This window comes from Hyperoodon ampullatus (assembly GCF_949752795.1).
Source record: "Hyperoodon ampullatus genome assembly, chromosome: 10".
Lineage (NCBI taxonomy): Eukaryota > Metazoa > Chordata > Mammalia > Artiodactyla > Ziphiidae > Hyperoodon > Hyperoodon ampullatus.
Window position 1 is genome coordinate 73,110,639 of NC_136923.1, and position 19,860 is coordinate 73,130,498.

At 55.4% G+C, this 19,860-nt stretch overlaps 3 protein-coding genes across 4 annotated transcripts; 2 read left to right on the forward strand and 1 right to left on the reverse strand.

Moving 5' to 3' along the window:
* Positions 1-1,072: 1,072 nt before the first annotated feature.
* On the reverse strand, positions 1,073-6,599 carry FRS3 (fibroblast growth factor receptor substrate 3; the record flags this gene model as incomplete). Of its 2 annotated transcripts, none has more annotated exons than XM_079713535.1 (5): positions 1,073-1,987; positions 2,271-2,422; positions 3,264-3,425; positions 5,439-5,625; positions 6,534-6,599. In XM_079713535.1, the coding sequence occupies 5 exons, from the start codon at positions 6,597-6,599 to the stop codon at positions 1,073-1,075; spliced, it is 1,482 nt and encodes a 493-aa protein (XP_079569661.1). The 2 variants fall into 2 exon arrangements, with proteins under 2 accessions (XP_079569661.1, XP_079569660.1); XM_079713534.1 differs by having other exon boundaries at positions 2,271-2,428.
* A 6,158-nt stretch (positions 6,600-12,757) lies between these two features.
* On the forward strand, positions 12,758-16,495 carry PRICKLE4 (prickle planar cell polarity protein 4; the record flags this gene model as incomplete). Its single annotated transcript, XM_079712561.1, has 6 exons — positions 12,758-12,931; positions 13,440-13,547; positions 14,243-14,380; positions 14,667-14,870; positions 15,445-15,649; positions 16,122-16,495. The coding sequence occupies 6 exons, from the start codon at positions 12,758-12,760 to the stop codon at positions 16,493-16,495; spliced, it is 1,203 nt and encodes a 400-aa protein (XP_079568687.1).
* Positions 16,496-16,998: 503 nt separating this feature from the next.
* TOMM6 (translocase of outer mitochondrial membrane 6) lies at positions 16,999-18,399 on the forward strand. Its single transcript, XM_079713729.1, has 3 exons — positions 16,999-17,209; positions 17,755-17,859; positions 18,083-18,399. Exons 1-2 carry the CDS (start codon positions 17,082-17,084, stop codon positions 17,849-17,851), a joined length of 225 nt encoding a protein of 74 aa, XP_079569855.1. The 5' UTR covers positions 16,999-17,081; the 3' UTR covers positions 17,852-17,859; positions 18,083-18,399.
* The last annotated feature ends 1,461 nt before the right edge of the window (positions 18,400-19,860 follow it).

Consider the following 19,860-nt stretch of genomic DNA (forward strand, 5'->3'; position numbering starts at 1 on the left):
TGTGGTGGCTCTGTCAGGGGACCACCCCTGCAGTAGGTCAGAGGGGCCCCAAAGAGTCCATTCCCGGGGAGTACTTCTCCGGGGAAGTCCCACTTTGTAAGTCAGATTATTCACTTACATATTACACTGTTTTTCCCCTTTTGTTTTTTGCTCTTCCTGGGCTTTCATTAAAGTCCTGTTTAAAGGTCCTAATCTTGACCTTGCCATGTTGACGGTGCCAAAAGAGGACCCAGGGCCCACCTGTGGACCAAGGTGGTACAGGAGAGCAGTTAAGTACCCAATGGGACCCACCTGGTGGCAGAAGGGAGACTCAGTGAGGGATTCCAGAGGTGAATCTGGTGAAGCGACCCCCGCCCCCCAATTTCCCCCACACATTGCCAACCTCAGAGAGTCAGGGTTTTATCTCATCAGGGTAGCTTTCCTTACAGATCCCCTTTCTGCATCTAGGACTCTAGCTGTCCTGTCACTTTACTTTGACAGAGCAGCCACCCCTGGCAACTTTCAGTCTGGGCCACAGCTTCTTGGAGGAGAAAAAGAAATGGTCATGACTTGTCACAAAAACCACAATCACCCCAAATCTCCCAGAGTGAAACCCTTACCTCTGTTAGGCCTCCCCGACTCCCACCTCAGCACCATGCCAGGAAAGACTCCCTAAGACTTCGACATCATCCACCAAGTCAGAATTTAAAAATAATTATATTAATAATAAATATGTTAAATTACATTTAAAACAATAAATAGAAAAATAAACTGATAAATAAAATCAACAGGTACAAAATGTTTCCAAATTTCAACCAAAAAAACACACAGACGACAGACGAGACAGATGACATAACAAGAGGGTGCGAAATGCAATCACGGGGCCCTTCACAGTTTACGTCGCAGTTACCTCCTCACTTGGTCACCCTCTTCTGTCCCCGACTCGGAGAGGAGACCGGGAGACTCAGTGGCTGATACCTTTGGGGACTCCGGCCAGTGCAGGCCCTTCTGCGAAGCAACCCCAACCCCGGGCGTGCGGGTTCGGAGCACAGGAGCGGGAGGCGGAGGTTGCCAGGCGGGTGGAGGGACGTCCCTACAGAGGCAGGTCGGTGCTGTTGTGCCGGGTTTTCCTGGCGGTGCCATCATCGCGGGGCAGAGCCCTCTGCAGGTTGGACATGGCCACGGTCTTTTTGAGGTCAATCACAGCATAGGAGTCTGAGCTGCGGGCAGGGTGCGTGGTGGGCACGGGGGCTTGGGGGGCTGAGGGGTTCTGGGGCCCCTTGGGGCGGTCTCCACCCCAACCCTTCAGCTCCACCTGGATGTAGTTGAGCTGCCTGGGGGGCTCGGGGCCCGGCCGGCGGAAATCAAAGTTGAAGACCCTCGGGGAGCCTCGGTGGCGGGTCAGCGGCACAGGAAAGCTGCTGTGGCTGCGGAGGGCAGCCCGGGTGCTGGTGGGCTTCTGCAGTGGGGTCTCATCCTCCTCGCCTTCAGGGAAGCCGTTGGAGGAGGGTGTAAGCCCGTCCCTCGAGTCTCCGTCATCCCCGGCCTCCTCCCCCAGCTGCTGGGCCTGGCTCTCCCACACGGGGGGCAGGGAGGGCAGGTTCTCGTAGTGCAGCAGCGCGGCCCGGCGCTGGGCGAGGCCATTCCAGCCTGGCTCCTCCGGGCTCAGTCTCCAGCCTGCGCCCAGCCGCAGACCCCCACTGATGTTCTCGTAGGTGCACTTGGGCCGGGCTGGGCACTCGGAAGGGCCCTCGTTGTTATTGTCGTGGTGGAGCGGGTGATGCAGGCTGGGGCAGAGGCCTTGGCACTTGGTCATGTGCCGCCGAGCCGGGGTGGGGCCCAACACGAACTTCACTCGGCCCGGCTGTAGGAACACCTGCGGGTCCCGCTGTTCGGGGCCCCAGGCCTGCGGGGCAAGGGGCGCCCGGCCCTCAGGCAGGGGCTGCAGGCAGTGCCGGCTCCTGCGGTGCTCATCCTCACTGGCTGGCGTGTTGACGTAGGTGTGGGACTGGAGGGGAAGAGTCCAAGGGCAGGAGGGTCCGAGGGCAGAGAGGAAGGAGAGAACAGGGGACAGGATGAGAGAAGAGAAGCACAGGGAAAAGGAGCTGCAGTCTCCTCCTCTTCCTTGTCCTCCTAGCCTTCCAGGGAAGCTGCCTCCCTTTCTTGGGACAGGAAGGGACTCTATCCACTTTCTTCCCTCTCATGATCCTCACTGGGAGGAGGTGCCATATTTCCCGACCCCCGACCCCCACCCAGACCCACAGGAAGACGCCGGGCAGCCACTTGCTCACCTGCTCATCGGGGGCAATGAGGGCATGGGTGGACTCCTCCCCAAACGAGGGGTGTCGCAGGCTGCTTGTCGAGGGGCGCCGGGGCACTGAGAATCGCAGACCCTCTCCCGGGCAGCCAGGGAAGCCATTGGAGAAGCTGGAGACGGTGTAGCCTAGAGCTGGGCACACAGGAGACAAGAAGGTCCTTAAACCACCTGGCAACTACCTGCAACCGTGTGTGTGGCATCCTGGGACTCCTCCAAGTGGAGGGGAGACACTCCCAAGGCCCCCAGGGGGTCAGCCCCGCTGAACTGGCAGTCCCCCATTATCTTCACCTTGTATCTGTTCTCCAAACCCTACCCTTTCTTTCCCTCACAGCTCAGCTTGAACCCCACTTCCCCATCACAGCCTTATCTGAAACACTTAAGGCACATCTTGTCGTCACTGGACCGACCCTTCACCTCATTCCAGCTCTGCCACTGAGCTCCAGGGAAGCTCCTCGAAATCAAGGACTGTGTTCCTATTTCTTCTGTCCCCCACGGGCCAGCCGATGGAGTGCCAGACACAGAGCAGGTGCTCAGTGTGATTCAGTGAATGAACAAGCAGAAATTGTGGGAACCTCTCCAGACAGCCATGGGCAGAGATGCCTGCATAAGCCGTCAGGAAAGGTATATGGGTATGATCCAGTAGACAGAAGGAAGGAAGCAAAACAGCTCCAGACTGCCGTTTCCATGGAAACCCTATGTCTTCCTGTCTGTTCCCCGACCATCCATCAATACAAGGCCCTGGACTCCCCAGCCTCCGCTTGAGTCACCTGACTAGCCCAGGCCAGGACTTATCCATCCCTAGGAGTCGTCGGATGATGGATGACGGTCCTGGAAGCCTGGCTCACCCAGCCATCCCCTCGCCTGCCTGCCTGACTCATGCCTCCAAGACTGGTGCTTCCTGGGGCTATGTTTGTGCATGCATGTGCGTGTGCACTGGGGTGCTGAGGCGGTGGGGGGGTCTCCTCACCACTGGGAGGCTGGGGGGCCCGAGGGAGGTCGAGCTCAGCCGGGTGGCTGTTGCGGGTGATGATGACCGGCTCTTCCATCACATTGATGCTGTTGCACTGCATCAGATCCTGGAGGAGATTGAAGATTTCCTCGGCCCGGGAACACTTAAATGCAAATATCCCTGAAGAAGGAGAGGAAGAAATGAGGCTCCTCTGACCCTGTGTCCTATAGGGAAGGACCAGAGAGGCTGAACAGATGCACAGAGCTCAGGACAAGTCCCTGACCTCCAGTCCCAGGCCTGCAGAGGGGTGGGAGAGGCCCTCACACTGAGCATTCTCCCCAGCACCCTCCAAAGTCTAAGAGCCACAGGAGGAGCTGGCCCCAGGCCCCCGCGGCCCACCCTAACACACTCTATCCATTACCACCATCTTAAGATCTAATACTTCAGCTACATTCCTCCGAGGTTAACTCCTTTTCATAAGGATGTGTGTGCACCAGGGTGAAGGGAAGCGAAGTAAAAAATCAAAGTGGAAGGGACAGTGTCAGATGAGTGACCACTCCACCGCACATGCTGCCCCCATCTTGCTCTGCCTGCCGCCCCTTACTCCCCAGAAAAATGAGCTCCGCCAGGGCACCAGCCCTCAGCTCTATGCCCAACAGCCTCTAAGCTCTTTGAGGGTGGGAGGGTCTGTCCTGTTCACTGCTTATTCACTGCATACTTAGTCCAGTGCCAGGCCAGAGAGTGACTGTCTTCCGTGTATAGGCCCCTGGCCTTATGGAGCTTGAAGTTTGGTGCAGAAAGGAAGGATGGGCTGACTAGCTAAAGGACAAATATGGCAAAGCAACCATGTGGCTCCTCCATGCAGCCAGCCTTACAGCCCCTCAAACTCTAAGGCAGCAACTCACGGTCCTAGCACAGCAGGGCTGGGCTGAACACACATGACTCCGGGGATCCAAAGATGCTCTTGGGGTGTTGGGCCAGCCTGGGATTCTGCACTCCCGCTGTGTAACGGTGGGACCCAGGACTCAGGGGAAGCCACTTGGGATGTACATGTGCATGTTCCAAACAAAGACAAACTAGGTTGGGGTATGAGGTCTGCAGGAATGGGATGAGAAGGATAGAAAGGAGGGGAAGAAATAGGGCTCTTCTTTCCTCATTCTATTCTATTTATTATGGCTCATTCCAAGGTATGTCAAGAGCTTAGAAAAGGCTGGGAAAGCCTGGAGTTTTAGAATAACCCTGTGTCGGGGCCCAGGGAGCTCCTCTGGGATCTCCAGTGTGGATTAATCACCACCGGGAGCAGAGAGGCCCCTTCCTCTCCTCTCTCTGCTCAGCCAGCGTTAACTGCTTCTGCCTCATGAGTTCCAAAGGTAAGGTGCACAGAGGGGAGGGCTCCCCCAGCCAGTACAACCTCAGAGACACACTGTTGTGTTGGTGGCCTCATCAGAGGAGCTTGCTCATTCCATCCCTGCAGTCACACCTCCGCACTGCATTGAACACAATCCCTTGTGGGATTCCTTCTAGCAGAGCTTAGGCCTGTGTCCTCAAAGAAGGCCCAGACCATGCCACCCCTTCAAAGAGCCATGGCTGGCCCCAGCCTTGACTTCATGGAGCAACCCACCCCTCCCTGACCTCTGGCTGCAGGGAGAAAGGGGAAGAAGGCAGAATACATCACACTCCACCACCCACAGGTGACAGGAGACAAAGATTAACCTCGTGAGGGTTACTCTGTATACCACGGACCTCCCCAAATCTATCACTCCCACGCCACACGGCCCCAAGGCAGCCAGAGCTCTTGCCTGGCCTTTCATTATACACAGGAACCAGGGTATATGACTTGGGGCTCAGTTTGTTCCTACTTAGGGGGTAAGAGGGACCCTGAAACTAGAGTAAGAGAGGGAGGAGGAATCGCTTGCTTTCCCAGGTCTGGGAGCACTGGCTCCTTCCCATGGGCTGTGCAACAAACGACCTCACAGAGCCACCCAATGGCAATGATCGAAGAGAAGAAGCACTGGCCTGGGAGTCCCACACTGGGAGTCTGTGTGCTCTTGGCCACGACCCTTCCCTTCTCTGGGCAACACCTGCCAAGTGGACAGACTTCCCCACTGTCCCTCAAGCTACGACTTCCAGCCCCAATACCTGTCCCAGGCGCACAAGCCCCCATCCCAGCGTGAGGCAGGGGCTGGTACTCACCCTGGCCAGTCTGACACCGGCGGCCACTCTCAAAAGAGAAGAGGTTGGAGTCGTAGCCATAGCGCCGCAGGCAGAGGTAAGGCCAGCGGACAGCCTCGCGCCGATGCAGGTGCAGCACCAGCTCGCTCTGCGTCAGCTCCATCACTCCGGAGCCCAGCTCCACCCCCTCATCATCCACATTCGTCACCTGGCAGGGGCAGGGGACAGAAGGGTTAATGGGTGAGTCCAACAAGTGTGTCCAGGTCCGTGAGCCACTGGGAATGCCACACGATTACTGGGACATGGATGAAGCAGTGCCGCTGACCCACTACAGTTCTCTAGGCCTTAGTTTTGTCATTTGGGCAGTGAGAGGAGGGGTGGTTAGTCGACCCCCAAGGTCAGATGGTTAGACGTGCAAAGTTAGATGACCCCAAATGGTCCATGGCTGGTATCCAAGGACCAGATGTTAATGGGAGAAGAGGTTCTATTGTAAGTTCAAAATCTTAAGACCCTGGGAGAGTCAAACCCAAGCGGAACAAATATAAAGGCCTCCACCACCTCCCCAACTGCAGGACCTTGCTGAGGGCTCCCTCTTTTGGTGAGCAGGAGAAACCTGGGCCTCAAGATGCCAGGGTGAGGAGGGGGCGCCCCCTACAGGGAGGTGGAAGGAGCAAGGCAGGGGTGCACACAGGTCCACTGGGCCGGGCCTCAGCTTCCCAAAGCAAATAGCAAACACTAATACTCTGCTTAACATGTGTTAAGCACTGTTTGAAATACTTGACACATGTGAATTCACAAATACAGACTTCTGTTGTTTTCTCCGAAAAGTTATAATGTAAAGTTACAAAGCTACACTGACAGGAGTAAACATTCTGAAAGCACAATCTCTGTTACTCTATTGCGGCATTTCTTCATTCTTAGTAATACCAAGAGCCACAAAAAAGGCAGTGGCCTGAGCCTGTTTTCCTTGGCACTGCTCAGAGGTCCTGGGCTTGCGAAGCCCACAACCTCAGCCAGTCATTTCACCTTCTCTAGGGAGGCTGAAGCAACTCGACAGCTCAGGCCAAGCCCAGGAGGCCATGCTGGGAATGTGGGAGAGGAGGGGGATGTGGGTACCTTGAACTTGCTGGGGTGGTTGTCTGGGACGCTGTCTCTGTTCAGGCAGCTGCAGCAGCTCCCCATGGTGTCAGAGCAGCCGGCCCGCCCTAGGGAAAAACACAAGGGACAGGAAGGTCATTGAGGTCAGCTCCCAAAAGCCCTGCTCTGGGGAACTCTGGCCGAACCACCTCGTTCTGATCACCTACTCTGTCTAAGACTCACAGTCCCTCCCTCAAGGAATTCACATTCTCAATCCAGGGCCAGACACACACTGGATAAACATTAATTCAAGTTAGGACGTGTTAAGGATTAATGCTGATGGGGGGATGGAGAGAGCTTCTTAGGGGCAACATTTGATCTGGACCTTGAGAAGCATGTAGGATTCTGACTGACGTAATGATAGGGAAGGGCAGCCTGGGCAGCAGGAAAAGCATGGTTAAAAGTAGGGATCCAGGGCTTCCCTGGTGGCGCAGTGGTTGAGAGTGCGCCTGCCGATGCAGGGGACACGGGTTCATGCCCCGGTCCAGGAAGATCCCACATGCCGCGGAGCTGCTGGGCCCGTGAGCCATGACCGCTGAGCCTGCGCGTCCGGAGCCTGTGCTCCGCAACGGGAGCGGCCACAACAGTGAGAGGCCCGCGTACCGCAAAAAAAAAAAAAGAAAAAAAAGTAAGGACCCAGATGAAGTGATCTGCATCAGGAGTTGGGTGCCAGCCCAGTGCCCTCCTCCAGATTCAGTGAAGAAACTGTAGTTGGGAGTCCCAGACGCTTTGGCCTGGACCTTTCTCCTTGTTTCTCCTTTTCCACCTCACTCCTTCCACATCATCCAAATCCTCTCTTTTCTTTCCTCACCACCATCCCAACATCCACCTCAAATTTATCTTTTTGATGTTCTCTTCAGATGAGATGTTACGTTATGGTCAAGAGATAGACTCAGGAGATTGAACATTTAAAACAGGACACTACTTTTATAACCTTCAGTTGGTATTTCTTCTTTAAAAAAACAAACGCTGGGTTTGCTCCCCTTTGTCCAAAGGGGAGAACAGAGGCCTTAATATCTGGTTTTTTCCTCAAGGATTATGGCACTCGAATTAGACATCACAACAGTTGGGCCTGTGCCTAGGATGGAGGTGACACCACCAGGCTACAGTGACCTAAGGGAGCAAGCAAACACATGGACCGACCCCAACCAGAAGTTATGGGTTTGCAACTTTCTGCAAGAAATGAACCAGCAGGATTAGATATCCTTCTAGAACTCCCGCTGAAAGTGTAAAGCCTTGAACAATGCTGACTTGCACCCTCTACTCCTCTCAACTTGGAAAACTCCAGAAAAGTGGCTCCTATACACAGCTCTCACCTCACCCAGGCCATCGGGGAGCTGACCATGGGAGGGGCATGGGGAAGGACCCCCACTTTATTCCCCCTGTTCTTGGTGGGGTGTCATGGCAAGCAGTCTGCAGAGAAGTCACCTGGATCTCCCTGGGACACACCTGGGGCTCACCTAGCATAGGAGACAGAGACCACAGGTTAGTGGAAACCTTCCATTCTCACCCCCAACTGTTAATGAAACTGACTTGCTGTCAGTCCATCCCACCTGGATATCTGTTCCAGCCCTAATGGGACAGAAACACCAATGAAGGAAGTGAGATCAAGAGCAAAGGGACCACAAATTCTAAGCCCCATAGGCCCTGAGAGGGACAGACTCCCCTCACATCAGTGACTTTGAAGTCTGAGGCAGCCCAGGATATTTTAAGTCACCTCTAGACCCCATCTGAATCCTGTTAAAACCAATACCAAGATCATCACCTTACCTTTGCTGAGAACTTGAACTCTACAGAGAGCTTTCTCAAAAGGACACTAAGATGTATTAGAAAGAGCAATGGCTTAAGATTCAGGAAAGCAGTAGCCTTTTTCATTGCTACTAAGTATCTGGGAGAGTCTGCAAAGTAGATTCTCCATCACCACCCCCAACTCCCACCCCAAGGCCTTAGTTTTGAAGGGAAACATCTGTCAACTGTGGAACTTCTAGCTTCAATAACCTCTAGAGGTAAGTTTGTAGGACAAACATAGCTAAATCAACATTTTCCTCTTCTAGGACAAGCTCCTTCAATCTCACATGTGGAAGCTTGATAGATTTTCTGTTCTCCAAACTCTGAAAGGCCTAAAAGTTAACATAAATGCTAACAATCAATCAAAATTTCAGTAATCTGAGCCCTAGGTGGACAAGTCGACAAGCCAGTACCCTGGAGATCCTTGAAATCCCACCCTCCTGCTCTGGAAAAACAATGTCATTTCCCAGGGCCCCCGGGGCTCTGCATCCTTGGACACTTCCCAGGTGAAAGGACCCCTACCCTCTTGGTCTGGCTTACTCTCTGGAAGGCGGCAGCAGGATGAGGAAGGTATGCACAGCCTAAAGGCAGACAGCTGGGTAAATACTGGGGCTTGAGCCACCAACAGGGAGTCTGGGGGTGAAGCCAAGAACTACAGGCTGCAAGATGGGGGAGGCGCTGCACCTTTTCCTGTCCCCTTCACTTCTCTTTAAGATACCAGGACATATCACGACAGCCCAACGAGGGGGGTTACATCGGGTGGGAGGAGAAGGGGTCGCTGGTCTGAGACAGGTGTGGATTGGGGGTGGGAGTTTGAGGTTATAGGGACTCAAAACGTATGAGAGGGATCAGGGAAATGTGGACAAATTTTTTGGACTTGAGCACGGTGCAAGGAGAATGGGGGGCATGAAGACTCAGAGGAATTTCAGGGCGGTGGAAGCATTTGGGGGCATCCAGGAGAGAATGGTGCTCTGTGAGCGTATCAGGGGAATTTGCAGGAGTGAGGGGTTCTGAGGGCTCCAGGACACATGAAGGTGTGTCCGGGGGTGGGGGTGGGGTGGTTCTGGGGGATTAGAGACAGATTTAGGTAACAGGCGAATTTCTAGATACCGGGAAGGAATAGGGGAGGTCAGGGCCGCGCGTCGTCCCTGGATCCCCGCCCCCAGCCCCGGGTTTCCACCGCCCGCCCGCCCGCCCGGGGCTTCCTTGGGAGGGAGTGGAGACTGCGGCGCGGCGCGGTGCGGCCTCGGTGGAGCCGCCTCGCCCCCGCCCCGCCGCGCCCCGACTCACATCGCCCCGCGGCCCGGGCGGCGCCGGGCCCCGCTCCCGGGTCCCGCTGCAGCAGCCGCCGCCCGCCCGGAGCTAAGGCCTCCCCGCCCCGTGGCGGCGGGGTCAGAGGTCACCGGTAGCACCGACGAGACGCTGCGGGCGGGCGGACCCGATCGGGGGCGACCGGCGCGCAGCCTAGAAGGTCCCTGTGGAGGACTTTGCAGTAGGGAGCAGGGAGTAGGGAGCATGCGCAGACGCCAGAGGGCGCTCAGGGCCAGCGACTGAGAGAGCCTGGCGGGGGCGGGGCGGAGCCTGGGGCGGGGGCGGGGCTCAGGGCGGGGCTGAGGGGGACCAGAGGTAGGACCAAAGGTTTCCACTCCAGGGATCAGAAAAAGGACCGAGCGGCGGGCGGGGCGGGGGAGAAACACGAAAGATTGGGGGAGGAGCCTGAAGGGATGGAAGGGAGAAGGGCAGGACGAGGGACCCCAGAAAGGGGCTGGGGACAAGGGGGAGGGAACTAGGTGGGGGTGGGGACACACAGAGAGGGGCGGGGCTAGGAGACCAGAAGGAAGGTCTGTGGGGACCTGCGGGCTCCGAAAGGCGTTCTGTTCCGCGAGTGTTTGAGGACCCGGCATAATGATGGCTCCCGAGGGTCTGCTCCGCGCCCGCCGGGACGCGGTCCCAGTGCTAATCCCATGGGCACGGAGGCAGTGGAGCCTGCACACTTTTCACCCGAGATCCCTCAAATGCTTTCCTTCAGTCGGCAGCTCTAGGCCCCTCCCCCCGTCCGGCTCTACCAGCCCCGGAGGGGCTGGCAGGGCCCGCGGGGGGCGTGGGAGCGGAAGGCGCGCTCCCGGGGCGGGCAGAGGCGGGTGTCGAGGCCTGAGGGTGGGAACTGGGTGAAGGGCCCGACGGCAGGGTCTGTCCAGAACTGCCCGGACAACAGCGCGCAGCGAGGGTGAGACCCCGGCGGAGTCCCGTCCCTTCCCCTAAACTCCCAGCAGCCAGACTGGGAACCCCAGCTGACTCGGGAACCACACCGCGTCCCACTTCGGAGGTGGGCCCCACATGCCCAAGAAAAAACTTTGGGGATCTGTCGAGAGGGCACTTGGCGGGACCGGACACTTCTCTTCCCCTCCTTCCTCTCACTGTCCCGAGAAACCTTCCATCCCTTACACCCTCCCCCTCCCCCGCCACTTCCCAATCCCTAGACTCTGCCCTTCAGGGCAGGGGTGGGTTGGGAAGGCAGAACTCCTGAGACTGGTTACACCTGCGCGGGGACGGGGAGGGGGTTCAGTCTTTTCCCTTTTGTAAGCGGGGAGGGGAATTCTGGAAGGAATCCAGCACGTAAGTGGGGTCCAGCGCTAAGTAGACATGGAGTTATGCCGCCCTGGGGGCGATGAGGGTGAGGGGTGAAGACTGATTTCTGAGTGTTGTTCCTGTGTGAGATGATTTCATGCAAACTAGAACTAATCTGGAAGAGGGGTGCAAGTTTCCTCTGGGGCCCCAGATACCCCGCTTCGATGCCCACCCCCTCCCGCAAGCACCTCTTGCCTCCTGGAGCCCCAGGGGAAGTGGCTACTCCTGGCCCTGGGTGTGAACAGCCCATCCTGGCTGCCTTCCACAGGAAACCTGATCTGAGGGACAGAACAGGAAGGAAGCAGATGGGTGTGGAGCCAGGAAGCAGGGAAGGGTGGCACAGGGCGGGGCTCCGGGCTGGGAAACACTATAATTGTCACAGTCCAAACCCTGTTCCCAGCCCCAAAGCTGGGTCTTATAGAGGCCAGGGATTTGGTGATGCCCTCCTGTGCCCAGCTGCCATTAGAATCCAACCCAGCTCTCAAAGGCAACCTCCTCCTCTAAAGCTTCCCTTAACCTTCTAATAGGACCTCAGCCAAGTTTAACCTCAGTTTGTTTCAACCGTAAAATGGGATAATAGAAACTACCTCACAGTATTGTTGTGAAGATGGACTATATTATGTAATATGCTGGAAAAGTCCCTGGCACAGGGTAAACATTCTTGAAAAGTTTACTCTGGTTTTTTTTTTTTTTTCTTCCTAGGGTGCTGTGTATATCTGCCCAGAACCCTGGCCCCATCCTGCCTGGTTTCATCTGTGCCTTACCCAGTAGACTATGAGCTCCTTGAGGGCAGGGCCCATCCCTTTTCTACTTCAATAGTCACCTCCTATCCCCAAGATACTGTGGCCATACCAGGGCTTGCCCAGAGGAGGGCTGAAGAGATGCACTTAGAATTATCCAATGAAGTTGCCACTAGAGATAGAAGATAGAAGCACAGGATTTTGTCTGTCCTGGAGGAGCTGATAGACTAGATGAGGAGCTGAGAGACACAGGGCGCAAAGAGAAACATTAGGTGCTAAATCTTGGGGCACCCACTGTACTTATTTCTGGAGCTCAGGGAAAGGAGAGCTGGTATAGGCTGGATAGGCTGAGAAGGGCCTCCCGGTGAAGTGGTCCTTTCACCCAGCCCAAGCCTACAGCGGGAAAAGCAGGGACAGGTGAGGAAGTAGGCTCACTGGGTGCTGCTGAGTGCACAGTGAGAGGTGGTGGGAGCTATGGCAGGGGAGGTGGGGAACAAGGGGCCAGTCTACCCAAAGGCTCACCAGCACCAGAAAGACAAAATGCCCTCTCCTTCCACTATGGGCCTCCTGTTTCCTCCATCTCAATCTTGGGAGACCCCTGAGTTTGAGCTTCAGAAACTCTGGAGCTGAAAGATTTGGCCTCAAGATCTGGCTCTGCCATTTACTAGCTGTGTGACCTTGGGCAGACCATGTACGCTTTCCAAGCCTCAGTTGGGGCATCTGTAAAATGGTGATAAGAATACTACCTGGGCTTCCCTGGTGGCGCAGTGGTTGAGAGCCCGCCTGCCGATGCAGGGAACACGGGTTTGTGCCCCGGTCCGGGAAGATCCCACATGCCGCGGAGCTGCTGGGCCTGTGAGCCATGGCCGCTGAGACTGTGCGTCCGGAGCCTGTGCTCCGCAACAGGATAGGCCACACAGTGAGAGGCCCACGTGCCGCCAAAAAAAAAAAAAAAACCCACCTGATTCACATAGCTGTTGGTAGGACTGAAGGAGATAACGCCCAGAAAGCATTTAGCCTGCCTAGCACACTGTCGTGGCCCAATAAATGGGAGGCGTCTTGTTTTCTGTGCAGACTTTGCCACCAATGTCACTGCTGAACTCTGGCTGGCCCCACCAAGGGGAGAGGCTGACCCTTCCGGAGCCAAATCCACCAGTCAACTCAGACAGCAACCCAGGTCACATGCCAGAGGAGGACCCTGAGGAAACCTCTGCTCAGGCGGTAGGGGTCCTGCCCTTCCCTCTGAGACCAACACCCCCTCCATCCTTTGGACCTCTTCCCATTTCCACCAAGTGGGAGGTAGTGAGCCTTTGTGCCCAACTTCTTGCAGCCCTTTCTCTTTGCAGGAATCCCTGTCCCTACAGCCCTCTCAGGACACAGGGGTTCAACTTCTTTAAACTTATCCACATGAATACATGAATACTCTCCTAGGGAGTCTGTGTTGTCAAAGCAGAACCTAGGGACTTTGCCTCTAAGGAGTGAAAGGGGTGATTTCAAGCATAAGAAGGAAGCTGTTTTGCAGCGTGCCCCCCTAACCTGCCTCAATCAGACCACAAACGTGGGAGTGGATCAGCTGTCCTTGTGATCTTGAAGGAGGATCCTCCAAATGGAGGGGGGTGCTTGGATGTTGTTCCAGATTGGCGAAGAGGTGGCAATGAAGAGGGAAGGAAAGAAGGGGAAGGAAGGAAAAGCCGAGCTCTGCTTCTCTCCTTTTGCTGCGTTTCCTCAGGATCCTGAAGTCCTGAGCTTGGGGAACCCTGGCCTGGAAACCAACCAAGCCCCCAGCTGGCCTGGACTCCGGACCCTCCTGCAGCAGCTCCCTCCACAGGACAGCGATGTGGGTCTCCCTCTCCCCAGCTTTCCTCTCTCTTGCCTCCCTTTCTTTACTTACCGTGGGAAGGAGTTTGGTCCAAAAGGCAGGGGACATGCATTTAAGGCCTAGCTTTGCTACTAATTGGGGGAAGTCATCCCCCACCCCCAGCCTGAGCTTTCACAACTACATAATGGGTGCAGTAACATCTGCTCTGCCCACCACAATGCTTAGTTGAAGAGCAAATGAGAAAATGGACATGACCAGCTTTTGAAACTGATAATGGAATGTACAAATGTAGAGAGTATGGTGGTTAAGTATTTATTGAGGGCCTATGTGTGCCCAGTCTAAAGGCTTACAGTTCAGCTGGGGAGGCGAGGCAGGAGAATATGGAATAAATAGGGAAAATACAGTGGGAAGTGATATTAAGCTACAGCTCATTGGGAGCCGGGATCTAAATACATGGAGATGGGCTAAGTACTGTAGGGCTGTCAGGACCTGAGCGATCACCATTCCTGGGGGGTGGGGGGGCGGAGTGAGACGGAGGTGGACTTATGCCAGTTCTTTTCCCTCTCCTCAGTGCCCTTCTGTGCTGTTATCTCCTGCAGCTCCCTGAGGTTTCACAACCTTCCTTTGACCCAGCAGCTAAACCTCCCCCCTCCAGTCAAACTTCAACCTTGCCTGCTGGGGCTCTCCCGGTCACAGTGGACCTGTTTCTGCAGGAGCGCTACTGCCTGGCCCCTGGGGAGGAGGAGCTGGCTGAGCTGCGGCTCTTCTGTGCCCAGCGGAGGCGGGAGGCCCTGGGACAGGGGGTGGCCCGCCTAGTACCTCCCAAGCTTGAAGAATGCACCTGTGAAAAGGTATGTAGCACCCTCCCCCCAATATTCCCCTTCCTCCTCTTTGCCCTCTCACTTCTTCAGAAGGGGCTGGCTTCTGGGACTCTGGAGGGGGAAAAGGGGTTTGGGGATTGACAGTTTGGCAAAGTTTAGGAAAAAGGGAAACCAAATTTAGGGGTTCTTCGTGGAGCCTGCAGTGGAGGTGGGCTTGCCAGAAATATGGGGAGAACAGTTAGGTTGGGGTTGGGATGGAAGAGCCAGGAGAGAAGGTAGGAGGGCCTCTGACCAGCGCAGCACCCGCACCCCGCAGTGCAGGGAGCAGCTGAGGCCAGGGGAGTACGGAGTGTTCACAGCTCGGGCAGGAGAGCAGCGCTGCTGGCACCGGGCTTGCTTTGCCTGCCAGGCCTGTGGCCAGGCCCTGATAAACCTCATCTACTTCTACCACGATGGGCGTCTCTACTGCGGCCGTCATCACGCAGAGCTGCTGCGGCCGCGCTGCCCGGCTTGTGACCAGGTACAGCCTCGAGGGGAGGGGCTGGAGGGGATCTGCCCAGGGTCCAACGCGGCAGATGCAACGGGACACCTCTTCCAGTACCACGGAGTGGGGAACAGAGAACTAGGAACCAGCCTGGGAACTTTGTATTCCCTTTGCTCTGACTTGAGCTCTGGGCACCTGGGACTCGTTGCCTTTGTGCCCTCCCTCACCGCAAGCAGTCTCCCAAATTTTCTTGGACTGAGAGGATTTCTCCAGAGCGGGAACTCTTAGACAGACGTTCATCTCAGTACGTCGGGTGCCCAGTGCTGGGCCTGCTCCTGCGAGGAACTCCCTCAATGTCCGCACAAGAGGCTGCACGGAACCCTGGGTTGGGCGTCCAGGAGACCCAGGTCGCACTTCTTCAGGCTGTGCCACCTGCTAGCTGGGGGATCCTGGCTAAGCCAATCAGCCCTCCCCGCATCCGAGAGTGGTTGAGTAGATCAAATGGGAATGTCTGTAGACGTGCTTTAGCGTCAACTGGGTATAAGGCGTGGTTACTGGATGAATGAATGAGTGAATGAATGAATGAGCCGTTCCCCTCTCCCTCTCCCAGCTGATCTTCTCCCGCCGCTGCACCGAGGCCGAGGGACGGCGCTGGCACGAGAACCACTTCTGCTGCCAGGACTGCGCCGGGCCCTTGGGCGGGGGACGTTATGCCCTGCTGGGCGGCGGCCCCTGCTGCCCCAGCTGCTTTGAGAGACGCTATTCGGATGCCGGCTCGAGTCCGGCCCCGACAGTGGAAGGCAGGGCGTCCCCGGGTAAGGGAGGAGAAGGTGCAGATCAAAGGGGATGGGGGCAGCGGCTTGGGCTGGGCTGAGGGGGGGTTCTCCCGGGCTGGGACCCTCGTCCCGGTCCCACGCCGTCCCGCCCCTCCAGCAGCGCCCCCGTCCCCCCCACCGCACCCCCAGACCCGAGCCTCGGGGCCCGCAGCTCTCACCGCGCGTCCCTGGCCGGAGCGCTCCGAGGGCCTCCAGAACCCACCCCGCGCCGCGGTTGAGGATGCGGCGCGGGACTCGCTCCTGGGCTGGGGCCGCGGCCGCCCTCTGCTGGGCGGAGGCGGGGAGGGGCGGGGAGCCGGGAGAGGACTCACCGCGGCGGCGCGCAAGGCCCGGGGGCGGGGCGGGAGGCTGGGCCCCGACTGGGGCTGGCTTCTGGCGGCCGTCCCGCCTGGATCTGGGAGAGGGAGACTCGCGGCACTGAGATGGGCGTTTCTGACCCGGCCCGGAACAGGGGAGGCGGAGCTCGGCGGATTTGAAGACGGGCACCGCGCCCCGCGGAATGCCGCGATCATCTCCCGGGCAGCCCTTCTCGCTACTGCCGCCAGCTCCAGTCTGGAAACCCAGAGGGGGATGCTTGGATCCAGCCCGGAGCAGGAGTGTAGAGCTGGGGACCAGGCGGAGACACCCAAAGGGCAAGAGCAGGGCTGCCCAGAGACTCCCCTTGATCCCAAGGAGGACGCTTCCTGCCCCACCTGCTCCTCTTCCTCTGAATCGGAACCCGAAGGCTTTTTCTTAGGCCAGCGCCTTCCCCGGCCCTGGGAGACCCCCGGCAATCTCCAAGCTGGGGACAGCGACACCTCCAGGAAGCATTGCACCATTTGCTAGTGGCGCGGCCCGGAAAAAGGGTGGCTGGGGAGGTAATCTGTAAGGTGAGAGAGCAAAGCTCTCCTCCCCCTATAAAAACCCTAGACTGAACGCCATCAGCGCCCATGGCTGGGAGAGGCGGCGAAATAACAAATTTGGAGTGCTTCCCTTTAGCCCGCGCATTCTCTGACTTTTCATGGAGACTCTTGGGGAGCCCCATTCCTCAAAGCTACGCATCCCCTGCTGAGTGAGACCCTGCCCCACCCCCACAGGCTAGGCAGCCCCATCCTCAGCATCCTCCTCCTGAGCCAACGAAGTGATCACTCAGAGACCACCTGTGACTGACAGGGTGGGCCAGCCGAAGGCCAGGAGGGAGCCGGAGGTGGAACCCGACCAGGGGAGGTTGGAGCTGGACGGCGCTCCTCTCCCGGCAGAGGTCGCGGACTCGCAGCCCGGGAGTTCTCACTCCCGGCGTCTTACCAAGCTCAAGCCACTGCGCCCTCTGTCGGCGAGTAGCCAGCGGAAATGCGAGACCGGAAGTTGCGTGATCTGCTGGCGCCGACAAAGGGGCGTGGTGAGAGACCTTCCGGATCGCTGGTGTGCTGCTATGGCTTCCAGTGGGGCAGGCGTGATCGCTGCGGGCTCGGCAAATGAAGCTCCCGAAATTCCAGACAACGTGGGAGACTGGCTTCGGGGCGTCTACCGCTTCGCCACCGATAGGAATGACTTCCGCAGGTAACCGAGGCACGGGAGCTTGGTCGCTCTCCTGCCCTTCGCGCACGTATTACCTGCCAGGTTTCCTTCCTCGCCGAGGCTGGGCCCTCCGGATTTTTTACACCGCCAGTATCTCGGCCTTTTCGTGGCTCTGGCTGTGCTTTGCTGAGGTCCTTGACCGGGAGAGTTCCCGTGCGGCCAAAGCGCTCCTTTCAGTCACCGGGGTCTGTCTAGAGAATCTTACCCTGCCCGCGGAGACCCGGGGAGAGGAGGCGCCAACACGTAAACAGGCTTTTCGGCCCTGGACGAGTACTTAATTGGGTTTTGCATTTGACCCTACTCTTACTAGACGTAGAAACGAACCTTAGATAACCACGTGGGTCTTGGGCAACCTATTATGTAACCATCGATGATGCTCTTGCGATTCTAAAGTGTTTTTGCCTTGGGAGGGGGCGGCTTCCAGGGTGGTGATGGGAAGCTTCCCCCCCCACCCCCCAGCCCATCTTTCACTGACCAAAGACACGTGACTCAGTGACCACAGGGTTAAAGGGATGCATTTTTTCCAGGAACTTGATCCTCAATTTGGGACTTTTTGCTGCCGGAGTTTGGCTGGCCAGGAATTTGAGTGACATTGACCTAATGGCACCTCAGCCTGGGGTGTAGCCGTAAAGGTAAGCATTAACCACTGTTCTGCCTGTTTTAGGAGTCCTAGAGACTGGGATAAGAAATAATTTATATCAGCTATTCACAAAATAATAGATAAAGAGACTTGATGTAAAATCCTTGGCTATTCCTAGTTAGATGTGTCTCCAGATGTTCCAAGGGATTTGAGTCTCTTACCAATTTCCCTCTAGTGATTTTACATTTCTGATGCCACCTGTTGTCTGATTGCAGACACATGGAACCCCTGTGCTGTACTCGAACCTTCCAAAAACAAAGCCTCCGATCTGTGACCGTCACAAGACTTGCCCTGATGGTGGCTGAAGTTTGATTCAGATGGGCACCTTTCCTTCCCTGCTTGATTTCCTTTTCTTTGCTGAGTCCACTCAGAACACCCTTCTCTGGTCAGCAGGTAGGGTCCAGCTAAAGTGTTGTCCTGTGTTCTGTAAAGTTCTGTACATAGTTCCAAAGTTTCTGCAGGGGATGATCTTTGCTCTTGTCCTGAGGAATATTCTAATGGTATTTTAACAAATAAAAACTGTACACAAAGACAGCCATTTTATTCTTTTAATAAGAAACTTCGGCTTACAAAAACAAGGTGTAAAAAGTCAAGATTTACAAAAATCATAAAAACATGATTTATATTTCACACTCGAGAGAGACAGGAACAAGCCCCAAACATGGATTGTAACAGAGATGGTTTGCTTCATATTTTCAAAAGAAAAAAAGAAAAGGAAACTGTAGCCACCGTTCATTGATGTTAGCATAGGATGAAGCATATTGTTGAGGAATTTCCATTTTTGAGCAGTACTAAGGGAAGAAGTCATTTGGTGTTGCATAGCATTTTAGTGCACCGGGTGGGTTTTCCAGGCACCAGGGAGGCATTGTTGCCATAGTACAGTGGGATTTGAGGGCAGTGAGGTGCAGATAGAGGCAAGGGGTAAGTAAGCCTGGGCAGTGGGCACTGAAGTGACACTGCTTGAGGAAGCTGCTTCCTTCACAAGGAAATAGATTATTTTCTGACCCTAAAATTCATGGTACTGCCACCACTGTCCAGGAGTTTGGGGTTCTTTGGAAATGGAATATGTAAGGAACTGGCATGGAAAGAATCACATAGGCTTAGAAAGGTGTGGACATAGTGACAGGCTCCCCTTGGCAATTTTTCTAGTTGATTTGCTCTACTAGGCATTTAAAAAAAATACATACTACTTTTCCGTGCCGAGTCTCTTATGGAACGGGTGTGGGATTAAAGGACATGAACTGGAAAGGAGGGTCAGTATAAGTGCACCACAGTGGCCTAACTGTTAGTTGACAGGTGTTGTCTTTAGCAATCTGTTCACTAAAGGTAAACAGAATAAAATGGTCCTTGATCCTGCTGGCATAAATGTGGTTAAAAGCTGTTAGGGAATTAGATTTTTTGTATGTTAAAGAAAAGCACCATTCTCTTATGAGCATTAATCAGGGAGGAGGTCCCATCTCTCAGGAGGAAGGAGTTTGAGCTTGTATGAATTCAGGTCTGTGGCTGGCTTAACATGAAGGCAGGATCCTTTAAGAGTCTACACGGGGACCACAGATGCTCTGACAAGTTTATATCTGATGAGGAAAGGTAACATACATGAAGCAAGGCTTAGGTTTAAAGCCATCACCCCCGCAAATGGTGACCAGGAAGGAAACTTTTAAGTCCCTTCAGCCTGCATCAGACCACTGCGCTAAGACTAGAAATACCAGCACCTCCTGTTCTTTATAGGAGTGAAACTTACATCCTTGAAGTCTGCTACCTGATCTATTCATAATTGTGAACAGTTCTATTTGATAAAAATTTTCAAAGCTAAAAATCAAAATCTGGCCAAAATTAAAGACATGGCAGCTTCCAAAAGCATAATTCAAGTTTCACTTAAAATTTAATGTTTTAGCTTCAAGTAACAGTGCCACTGTTGGTTTATAAAGCCATAAAGCTGGTAAGGTAAAGTTTCATTTAAACTGCCTTAATTCCCGAAAGTGGTAAGAGTTTA